Source organism: Diospyros lotus, chromosome 5 (genome assembly GCF_014633365.1).
Source record: "Diospyros lotus cultivar Yz01 chromosome 5, ASM1463336v1, whole genome shotgun sequence".
NCBI classification, from domain to species: Eukaryota; Viridiplantae; Streptophyta; class Magnoliopsida; order Ericales; family Ebenaceae; genus Diospyros; species Diospyros lotus.
This window is the reverse complement of record NC_068342.1, coordinates 14,612,793-14,624,571: the sequence shown is the minus strand read 5'-3', so window position 1 is coordinate 14,624,571 and position 11,779 is coordinate 14,612,793. Positions and strand designations below refer to the sequence as shown.

Here is an 11,779-nt window from a genome sequence, read left to right as displayed (position 1 = left end):
TATTTCCTTTTTTATATCATGTCACACGAGATAAAATTTATTCTTTAGATTGCATTTACATTGCATCATTTGGCATTGAGTTTTGTTTGTTTAAACATAAAACATTACACTAAAAAATATTTTTCAATATAAAATGTTTTGCACTGAATTATTTTTTATTTTATTTTTGAGCATTTGTTTGTATTGTAAAATATATTTTTTAAAAATTAGTTGTATGTATATATAAAAATATATACAGTGACAGATTCATGACATATAGTTAGAGAGAACAATTTTTTATTATAATATCATACCATATTATATTTTTATCTCAGTAACTAAATTTGTTCTTATATTATATTCTAATAAATTATTAAACTTATTAAATTAAGAGATGAATAGTTTTAATAATTTCTTAAAATATTTTTCTTTGAGAAAATATAATGGCTAGATTGATAATTGGTAAAGTCTTATCGTAAGTATATTCTATAAATATTATTTTTTCTATTCAAATAATAATCTAAATTTTAATTGATAAATGATCAATAGAAATGCTGAGTGGACTAAAAGGTGTATAATTTGTCTAAAATTAAAAGATGATGTGTGTAATTGTTTCAAAATTAAAAATTTAAAAGCATATTAAGGGCTAGTTTGGCTAGCAATTTTTTTTAAAAGTTTTTAAACTTAGTAGTATTTAAGCTAGTTATAGCGTTTAAGCTTATAATATATTTGGATAAATATACTTTTAAGTTAATAATTAATAGTTATGTGTTTGGTTTGAAAAAATTGATAAGTTATTACGACTTGATAAAAAAATCAAAATTGATATGTTATTGAATGATGTAAAATTTTATCATTAAATATTGATAAATTATACATAATTATTAAATATATATTAATACAATATTATATAAAAATAATATATAATATTATTATGTGTTATATATATATAATATATTGTTATATATATATAAATGTTTGTTGTTGTATATATATACATACGCACAAACAGCAATGGGGAAGAAGGGAGGTGAAGCACGGACGACGACGGGCAACAGCCGATGGGGTGACAGACGACTTGCGACTACCGACGGTGGGCTACAACGATAAGAGCAACGATGGAGGCGAATGATGGCCTACAACCAAGCCTAGACCTATAGTGCAATTCAAGAGCCCATTGTCTCAAGGCCCACAAATTATGTTAATTTAGGAGGGGCCCATAAAATTGAGAGAAAATGATTATTTTGTCCTTGTATCTAAATGACGATTTTGCCCCTATATAAATCACTCCCCCCAATCCAAAATCTACAAAATGAACTCTCTCTCTTCTCTATATCTAAATGAATATTTGTTTATTTTTTGTCCTTGTGTCTATATGAATATTTGTAAATCATTTTTTTGTCCCTTGTCTAAATGAATATTTGTTTATTTTTTTATATTTTATTATAAAAAATAAAATTTAAATGTGATTCAGGGGCTTATTTTTACATTTCGACTCAGGGCCCAAAATCTCAAGTACGGCATTACCTACGATGATAGGAGTAAAGGTGGGGGCGATGACGACTTCCGTTGTCGATAGGGGCGATTGTCAATGGGAAGTAGCGGGCGGGAGGTGGTAGGAGGCAGAGATAAAAGATGAAAGGTATGGCTGGAAAATATAATTAATTATGTTTAATTAAATGGATTCATTTTTTTTATTTTTTGTTACAAATTTATTAATTACATATTTAAAATTATGGCATAAAATATATTTTTTATCATAAAATTTGTCAAAACTCGGCTACACAATTAAATTGAATATCAATAATTGAACGATAATCTATTACAAAACTTATTAAGACTTGACTGCATAATCGAATTAGAGATTAATGATTGAATAATAGTTTAATTGTATATATTAAAAAATAGATATTTAATAAAATTAATAATATTATTATTATGCGATGTTATTAAAATATAAAAATGTATCGATTGTGTAATTTATTGATATATTTTTTTAATATTATATTATTTTAATTTTTTTATATTATTTAATTTTTGTTCACTCTGTCTAAAATTTCTAATTCCGCTACTACTCTGTATATGTATGTACCTCTTGGAGTAAAATATTTTAATAGTAAAAATAATTTTCAAAATTTTTCAACCAAACATTAGATATAGAAAATTATTTTTAGCAAAAACATTTAAACTTCAAACAAACAAGGAATTAATCATGTTATTTGATATTTAAATTTTATTATTTAATTATTATAATCAAATAGTAATAATTAAAAAATTTTAAATTAGAGTTTAATTTGATCCTATTTTAGACAAAAATAGTTAAATTTAAACTAATAGCTATGTAAAGAATAAATTTAAATTTAATAATTAATTTTCTTAATTATTACACTAGGATAATCTTAAAATCCAAACGGCATTTTTGGATGGTCCAATAAAAACTCAAAATAGCAGCCGTCAGATGACAATGATGATATATCGACGGTCTAAAATGCAAGTTTGACTGAAGTACGAAGGAGGTCGGAATGATTGGCTTTCATGAGCACTTTGACCGTAGAAAAATCAAACTTTTTGAGAGAAAGAGAGGAGAGAGAGAGAGAGATCGGAGGCTGTTGCTTTCTCTCCTCCCTTCTCTCTCCTTGAAGAAAAATTAGGGTTTCGGTGCTGTTTCGTTGCTTTCGTTTCAGGAACCGAAAATGAATGTCATGCGTCGCCTCAAGAGCATCGCTTCAGGCCGCTCCTCGATTTCCGATCCTGTAATCTTTGCCTCCCTCATACGTTCAATTGCTTTTGTGCGTACATATGTGTAATGTGTGTGTTCAAATGAATTCATATTATTCCTGCATCTATTTCTTCGATTGTGCGAAGAAAATCGGGGAAAATTTCGAATCTGACGTTTGGGATTGTGAAGGGGAATTGATAATTTCTCCTTTTAACTGAGCTGAGCTGAATAGTTGTTATGAGTTTTGACTTGATTTTTGTTTTTGTTTTTCTTTCCCTTCTATCGGCCTCTCCCATAATATGTTTATATAGGCCGCTTTCTGTTATTATATTTTGTGATCTGTAAACGCGAACATTTTGTGCCGCGAAGTTGACTACCTCCAGTATTATTATTGTTTTTTTTTTTCTTTTACTATGATAGATTGGAATTTTTTTTCTTTGGTATATGATAATTTTATTTCCTTGCAGTGTTGTTTAATGTTTATATTGTTGTTGTTGAAACTCAGTCTTTGAGGCGAGTTTGGAACTTTAGCTTCCATAGACAATAAAACGCGCATGTATAAGGGCATAGGTATGTCATATTGGTTTGTTAGAAAGTATGATTTTATTGCATTACAATTGTTGCCGTCAGGGTATCTGGATTAAGTTTAGTTTTTAAGAACTCACTAAATGTATTCCACCTGGCTTTTTTATGTCAGTCAAAAGTAATGAGTTGGAGGGAACCTAAAAGAGCAATTGCTATAATGCTGCATTGCTACTTGCTTCAATACATATTAGGTAGAAGATAAACTTAGCCTTCTTGGTTATAACTCTATTGGCTAAGTGAGATCATTCTAAGTTTTGGGGCACCAAAATGAGTTCAATCTCTACAAAGTAAGTGCAGGATTTTGAATTTTTGTTTTGCATATGTGTGCTTGGAGTATTAATGTGTAGTTGTGTACTTGTGGGGTAAAAAAAAGGAGAAGTGGGGTATTAATTTGAGATCGTAGTTGAGCATCCTGACAATAGTTTGTTGTTTGCAGTTACCACATTGCAATAATGTACTTCTTAATATTATTTCTTTTTTATTGTTCTCATCCATTTGCTAGTTCTAGTTGGCTGGAATAGGAGGCTGACTATGACCACTTTACTCTTTTGGTGCTGCCATGTGGCAAACTAATGTGAAAAGGCAGTTGCACATACAATTAAATGGACTTGGATTATGAGAATTCTGTGGGTGCATGATCTAAATTGAACTTCACAGAATTTGTTTCATCATGTCTTGGCCAAAACTATATTTAATTTTTTCTCCATAAGAGGGTGGGCAATGAGCCACACAAGAAGAGATGTGAAAAAGGAGGCTTTGAGATACAGAGTTCAATAGGTTGGAAATAAAGGAAAGATAAGGAGAGTAAATCTTATCTATAATTTTACAGGCCTTAAGTTCTTTCAGAATCCCAATAACAACTATTTAGCGTTTACCATTTTACTAAATGGTATAATATAAAACTTAACCCAGATCAATAATCTTTGTTCTTTCATCTTGGTGATTGTCATAAGTCTGACTTGTGTACTCAGTGCTATTAAAAGACTTCATCTAACATAGGTCAACATGGACCAAGTATCATGAAATATTTAAAAATATTGAGTGATAGGTTAGCAAAGTGGGATCTACTTATGCAACTACAATGGCTTAATTTTGTTCTTGCTGCTTGGAAAGGCTTCATTTTGCTCATTTATGCCAGGATCCTTTGAAGTTGATGTTGAGTCTGAATGGCTACAATTGTCTAATGAGAAACTTTCAGTATTTTTTATCAGCTCCATAGTTGTTAAATCGAAATTCAAATTGAGAATTGAAATCCTTATTTTATGAATCTTGAATTGAGAATCGAATCAAATCGTAAGATTCGGTACACATTCTCAATTTCAACTATAAATAATATATATCCATAGAAAATAAATAATGTGTTCACCATGATCAATTCTTTTAAATATAAATAGATAAATAAACTTCTAAATATATTTGCTAAGTTTAAAATTAAACCAAAAGGCAAAAGTATAGTCATGTTGCCTTTAAATTCAAATTGCACCAAACCAAATTACTTTCAAAATAACAAGCTAGAAAAAAAAAAAAAAAAACCTACAACTATAAGGTTACTAATAAATTCCATTGTCCATAATCTTCACTAGTTATCAATCATTTTCATCTTCTTCTTTGTTTTCAAAGATAGCCAAATCGAACAAATATTTGATTAAAGCGCACATGCAGACGAAGTCGCATGAATTGGATGAATCGAACGAATCGTGCTATTCATGCGATTCATGGTTGATTCGTCCGATTCATAGTTGATTCTAAGGGATTTTTTATTCACCCTATAAATTTGACTCGATTTCTATATGAATCGAGTCGAATCATACGATTCAAATTGTGAATCGTACAATTCTAAGGGATTTTAGATTCATCCTATAGATTCAACTCGATTTCTATATGAATCGAGTCGAATTGTACGATTCGACTCGTGAATCGTACGATTCTAAGGGATTTTAGATTCACCCTATAGATTCGACTCAATTTATATAGAAATCGAGTCGAATCGTACGATTTGAATCGTGAATCGTAAGATTCTAACAATAGTGATCAGCTCATAAGTTAAATAAAATGGTGGTTGGGCTTGTATCTGATGTATTGATTTTCCTGGAATGATTTTTACTTTCTTTGCACTGTTACAATCAAATATGATTAATGAAATATTTTCTGAGCTTACATTTATAGAGATGAAAAGTTACATATGCCCAATTTTACGTATCAAGAGAATACGAAAAGAAAAGTTACATATACTCTATTTGTTTTCATATGCCCAATTTTACTTATCAAGAGAAGATGAAAAGAAAAGTTACATATACTTTATTTGTTCACTGTTGCATTCTTCTCCTTTTTATTGTGTACAATTGCATTTTTTCCCCTTATAGGGTGGTGATTCTAGTATAAAGAGAGTGAAGGTCGACCAAAGAGTAGACAAGAAGGGTACAGATGAATCACAATCCTTGGAGAGTTCTGTCACTGGCACAGAGCGAAACATGGCTTCCACGTCCGAGGAAACTGCTGCAAGCTCATCGCAGGCATCTTCTATTGTTCGAACTGAAAAGGCTGGTTATGATGAACTTCCGAGAGAGATGCATGAAATGAAGATCAGAGATGATAAAGCTGATAACCACGACGATAAAGTAAGATTTTCATTGTTACTTGATTGTCTTTTTTCTCCCCTTTGTTTAGGGTTTATTGTGGATTTTCTTTTAAATCTTATTTCCTTGCAAGATAGATGTTACATCACCAACATTTTGCTTAATGTAGGATATGGAACTGGCTTTTATTGATGGAAATGGAACAGAAACAGGTCAGATAATTTTAACTACCCTAGGTGGTCGTAATGGAGAGCCAAAACAGGTAAACTTTTTATCTCCGTATATGTTCTGGCATTTGCAAGGCTTCTGTTTCTCTATCTCCGTATATGTTCTGGCATTTTCACAGTTCTTGTCTTTGGATTTTTTTTTGCCTTAGATTTGTCTGTCAATCTTGATGGTGCCAGGGTTCAGATTTCCATCTAGGCCAGTTCTATTTAATTTGAGCTTGATGTATTAGTTTTATCACTAGTAAAGTATTTGTTCAGAATTATTGGGCTACACAAAGAAGTGTTGCCCTCCTCCTCCAGCAACTTTAACCATAACTTAGGCAGGATCTAACTGTTAGGTGTCTGGTACTACTAATAGACTGTTGCAACTGGACCTTGACAACATCCAAAAGATTGCCAACTCTGCTAGCTTGGGCAATCAATTGAATGCCGTGCTTGAATTAGTAAACCTATTTTTACCAGGATCCTAACTTGATCAAGAACCTTTTTTTTTGTGCATCCATGATACCCTCGTATTGAGCTAATATGAAATTGAATATGAAGTTAGAGATCTAAATTCCACTCATTACATATACATTGAAAATGTCAAATATATGTGATGTCTCACGGAGGTAGAGGGAGTTAGTCTCACTTCCAAGAACCATTATACCAATGGAGAAGAAAATTGGACATGGATAAAGGGTGGTGCTATCTCATTACAACATAGCTAGCCTTAATCCCACTATGTGGGGATGACACTATCTGATTTTTTGCTGATAAACTGAGATTCAGCTAGACAATCTATTAGTTTGTTACTTTTCCCATATGTTGTTTTCTTTTTGTTGGTTGCAGACGATCTCTTACATGGCAGAGCGTGTGGTTGGCACTGGTTCGTTTGGTGTTGTCTTTCAGGTACTAATAATCGATTATCATGTTTTTGGCTTATAAACTTGAAGCCTTAAATGAGAACTCTTTTGATTTACAAGATATGATTTTTATTTCTGATTTTGCATTGTTGTGTGTGTGTTTTAGGCCAAGTGCCTGGAAACTGGTGAAATTGTTGCAATAAAGAAGGTGTTGCAAGATAAGAGATACAAGAATAGAGAACTCCAGATTATGCGCTTACTAGGCCATCCTAATGTTGTTCAACTAAAGCATTGTTTCTTTTCAACTACTGAAAAAGATGAGGTGTATCTTAATCTTGTTCTAGAGTATGTATCTGAGACTGTCTACCGAGTCTCAAGACATTATAACAGAATGAACCAACATGTCCCTGTCATTCATGTACAACTCTACACATACCAGGTAAATTTGAAATCCATGTTTTTTTTTAGGTTGTTCATTTTGGCTTCTCATATTTTGGTTGCTTTCCAGCTACACTCTAATCTAGGTAAAGGTTAACTTACTATGGTTTTCTGTTTGTAGATTTGTCGTGCCCTTAATTACATACACAATGTTATTTGTGTATGCCATCGTGATATTAAACCCCAAAATCTATTGGTAAGATTTCTTTGCTTTTATGCTTGAGTTATGTATAGGTGAAGGATATTTCAATCTCAACCATTATTATTTTTGGCATTCGCATTTTTGTTTAAATATTTCAAACTTCTAGCATGACTATGAACTGCATCCTATGTCTGCCATAGATATTTTACTGCAGTTGCTTTATGAATTCCATAAAATCTGCATTTTGTTCTTATCGGAAAATGGACTACCCTCATGTACCAGCTTAGGTCCACTGCGGTTCCACTATCTTCTCCATGATGTAGCTTCAAGTTTGGACCCTGATTACCTGTACGGCTTTGGATGATAGTGATGTTTTGTGGGGAACTTGATATGATGATTAATGCCATAAGAAATTCAATAATTTACAATGTTGGAAGCAGAATTTGGAAAGTGATTATTACAATTGATTCTTATGGGTGTCTTAAACATACCCATGTTTGTGTGGCAGTAAGAATACATCTATGAAAATATGAATGTAATACAAATGGTGCTGCGTTCTATGCACAAATATGATGATGCATTATACTTTGTACTCTGTACTTTTTACTTCATTTAATAATTCATGGGAATGAAAAATCTTTTAATGAGTCATCAATCAAAATATGGCTGATATCTTTTATGTGGCTGAAAATGTTTTGTCCTTCTATGGTCTTCTATCTTTTAAAATCTGCTGAAGATGAATGTTAAAAAAATGTCATTTCAAAAGGAAATTGAAGAAATTAGAACCCGGTGGAGTGTGTTTGTGCATTCGTGTGTTTGTGAGTCTGTCTTTATGATTTCACCAACCAGTGCCCATTTCTTATCTCCTCTTAGTACAGTGTTGAATTCTTATAGGTTTAGATTTTTGTGATGTCTAAATATTTCCTTTTGTGGTGAAATTTTTTTGAAGATAGGTATCATATGGACATGCATCACTTAATTCATTAACATGGATAGCCCTTATACCCACCCTCATCCTTCCTAATGGAGCACAATGCATATTTTCTCAAACTTTATTTAATGTCTCTTTCAGGTTAATCCCCACACTCATCAGCTAAAGTTGTGTGATTTTGGGAGTGCAAAGATGTTGGTATGTTTGCTCTTGTGGAAATTTTGATGTGCTTCTGTCATATCCAATGTTTAAAATTTATCTCAAATTACAGGTGCCAGGTGAGCCCAACATATCATATATCTGCTCTCGGTATTACAGGGCCCCAGAACTGATATTTGGGGCTACAGAATACACTACTGCAATTGATATCTGGTCTGCTGGTTGTGTTTTGGCTGAGCTTCTTTTAGGTCAGGTACGTTCATATTTGTGTTCTTTTTTCGCGTGAAGCTAGAACTGAACTTAACGTCAAAAGTTCTATTAAGCTTTAAGTTGTTGCAGGTAATCCTTCGTGTTTTTGTTTTGCTTAAGAAAATGTGGAATTTTGCTTCTAAATATCAACCTGGAACTTTGCTCTACTGTAGCCATTTATAGGATTTTGCTTCTGACTTATCCTCTCATTTAATTTCTGTTCAGCTTTCTACCATACTAATCAAGCTAAATACGTTTTTGAATAATGAAACTTGGTTGATTAACTTTACAAGATTTGGGTTTTGGCAGTCTTGGTATCTACATTATACATGCTTGTTTATGATATAGGACATTTGGTTGGTCATTTCCGATCTTTAATATCTTTCTGGGTTTGTGCTGGACTTTATTGATTTTGCCATTTTGTGAATCTATTTTCACATCTACTGCATGCAGAATTGGTGCATCATCGTATTCATATGAATTCAATTATATATTTGAGAGCATATTATTGAGGTTTTTCTGATGTTCAGTGAATATTGATATCATTGCATAATTTGCAGCCCTTATTTCCGGGAGAAAGTGGGGTTGATCAGCTGGTGGAAATCATCAAGGTTTGAGTTTACTTGATTAACACTTCTTAACTTTCATTCCTAATCATTGGTTGTGCATTCTAAGAGTAAAATTTTTTTTCTCCCTGTTTTTTTTTTTTTTTTCCTTTTTCTGTACCAGATATTGGGGACACCAACTAGAGAGGAAATTAGGTGCATGAATCCAAATTACTCTGAATTCAAGTTTCCTCAGATCAAAGCTCACCCATGGCACAAGGTCTGTAAAAATTCTTCAGGAATATATGTTGGTCTTCTTTATGTAAGACAGGCTCATAATATTGTGACTGCCAAACCTTATGAAATTATGTCTTGTAGGTATTTCACAAGCGAATGCCATCTGAAGCAGTGGATCTTGTATCTAGGATGCTCCAGTATTCACCTAATCTACGTTGCAGCGCTGTAAGAAATCTGAGCTCTTTTTGCAGTATATGAATTACAGATCAAGTTTGACTAAAATAAAGAATTATAAGATCAATAAATTGTGCAACTTTGCTTGGCTTTGGTTGTACTATGTATTTATGTGAATGATTTGAAGCTTTGCAACTTTCCGGTGGTGTTCATGTTTTAGCCTGGCTGGATCATTTGATGTCTTATCTGTGTAACTGTTTGGTCATTCCACTACTTGAGAAGTACTTTTTGTTCTTTGAGTCAATGGTCTTGGTTCATTCTTTATAAAGACTGGCATGTGCATAACTAAGAAAGACATAGGATAGTTTCGTTGTTATTGGAATTTTCTTAGATGGGCATTTTGTTTAGTATATGTTCAAGTTTCTTTTACTTGTTCTTGTGAGTGGTTAACATAATCACAAAAAGTACAACTAATCAAAATTGCCACCATTTTATTACAATTGACTTCTTGTAGTATAAGGAATTATGTTTCAATTATGCTCTCTAATCTTCTAAGGCCCCGTTGTTGAGAAATAAGTGGAACTTTTTTGAAATCCATCTTATTGAGATCTGATTTTCAGTTGGAGGCATGTGCGCACGCTTTCTTTGATCCTTTGAGGGAGCCAACTGCATGCTTGCCAAATGGCCGGCCGCTGCCTCCTCTATTCGATTTCACATCTCAAGGTGAGCACTACTCCCGTTATTATTTTGGAATTTCATAGATTTACATTTCTGATTATGCCAAATTTCTGCCAGAGTTGGCTGGTGCATCCCCCGAATTGCGGCAACGGCTTATTCCCGATCATGCTAAGAAGTAATTGTGTAAAGTGGCTGCGGTTGCATCTGTTGTAGGAACACTGGTTCTTGAATGCTCAGCTTTGCCTTAGCCAAGAGCTCTAGACACCGATTCTTTTTGTCCGTCCACAGTATAGCTCCAACAAAAATGACCACCTTCATCTGACTCCCAGAGGCTTCGGGATTTTGTGGGACTGCAGAATCATGAAGAAGTGCATGGAGGAAGGAGCGATTGTGAGTCGCCTACGTATTTATTATAGGGGTTTACAGCATATGTTGATTGATGGCTCTATTTTATGGTAGATAGATAGATAGATAGATATATCATAGATGAGATGAGAAGTTGCAGCAAATGATTTTTTGTTGTGTTTTACCATATTTGTGTGCTGAGAATGCATGCAGTGGGTGTGGGTGTGGGTGTGAGTGTGAGTGCGGGTGCGGGTGCTAACAAGAGTATTCTCGATTCTAGTGACCTCCTGTTACTGTTGTTAGTGAATAGGAAGGAAGGAAGGAGGCTGATGTCTTTCTTCGGTTCAGTGAGTATGCTTACTACTCTCCCACTCGAGCGAGCCGTTGGTTTCCTCTCTTGGTAAAATTGAGTTCCTTGATGTCCATTCACCCAGTGCTTCTTTCTTCCCATGTCGAAATTTTGAATATGAAATATCAATCGTAACCTTTTTCATGTATGGATTGGCCTATTGCACATGTTACAATAAAAGACCTGTGATATTGTATCAGATCATTTCTTTTTGGCCAGCATTCTGAATCCAGTTATAGGCTCGCCTCTGTAACTATAGTCAAAGGAGATGACCTGGGGATTTGGCTAATCCTGTATATATGTTTGACTATTTGAGTTTGGCTAGGTTTCCATCATCCATTTAACAAATTGAGTTTACAGCTAAAGTCAAGTTTAGGTTCTGGTCAAAATTTAGGTTCGACTAAGTCCTACAGTTAATTATTAAATATTTTATCTTTGAATCATGTTAGGTATATACCTATTTTGTACATCTTGGGTTACATAAGAGGGTATTATGATCAAAATATCTTGTGTCTCATGTTTTTTTATGCGCTTCATAAGGGGTTTTTTTGTCATAATACTCCCTTATGTAGCTCAAGATGTACAAAATAGGTGTATTAAT

At 33.1% G+C, this 11,779-nt stretch overlaps 1 protein-coding gene across 1 annotated transcript; it reads left to right on the top strand.

Annotated features, from left to right (window-relative positions):
- Positions 1–2,546: 2,546 nt before the first annotated feature.
- LOC127802012 (shaggy-related protein kinase epsilon-like) lies at positions 2,547–11,377 on the top strand. The gene is made up of 13 exons (XM_052337632.1): positions 2,547–2,732; positions 5,647–5,901; positions 6,029–6,121; positions 6,918–6,977; positions 7,098–7,370; positions 7,491–7,565; positions 8,584–8,640; positions 8,714–8,854; positions 9,411–9,461; positions 9,580–9,675; positions 9,774–9,857; positions 10,427–10,529; positions 10,602–11,377. Exons 1-13 carry the CDS (start codon positions 2,673–2,675, stop codon positions 10,661–10,663), a joined length of 1,410 nt encoding a protein of 469 aa, XP_052193592.1. The 5' UTR covers positions 2,547–2,672; the 3' UTR covers positions 10,664–11,377.
- The last annotated feature ends 402 nt before the right edge of the window (positions 11,378–11,779 follow it).

Bases quoted from the DNA above. Each gene is read 5' to 3' on its own strand.
- LOC127802012 (XM_052337632.1), top strand. From the start codon at position 2,673: ATGAATGTCATGCGTCGCCTCAAGAGCATCGCTTCAGGCCGCTCCTCG. The intron at 7,566-8,583 runs GTAAGATTTCTT...TGTCTCTTTCAG, and splicing joins TTAAACCCCAAAATCTATTG to GTTAATCCCCACACTCATCA. The intron at 9,676-9,773 runs GTCTGTAAAAAT...TATGTCTTGTAG, and splicing joins AAGCTCACCCATGGCACAAG to GTATTTCACAAGCGAATGCC.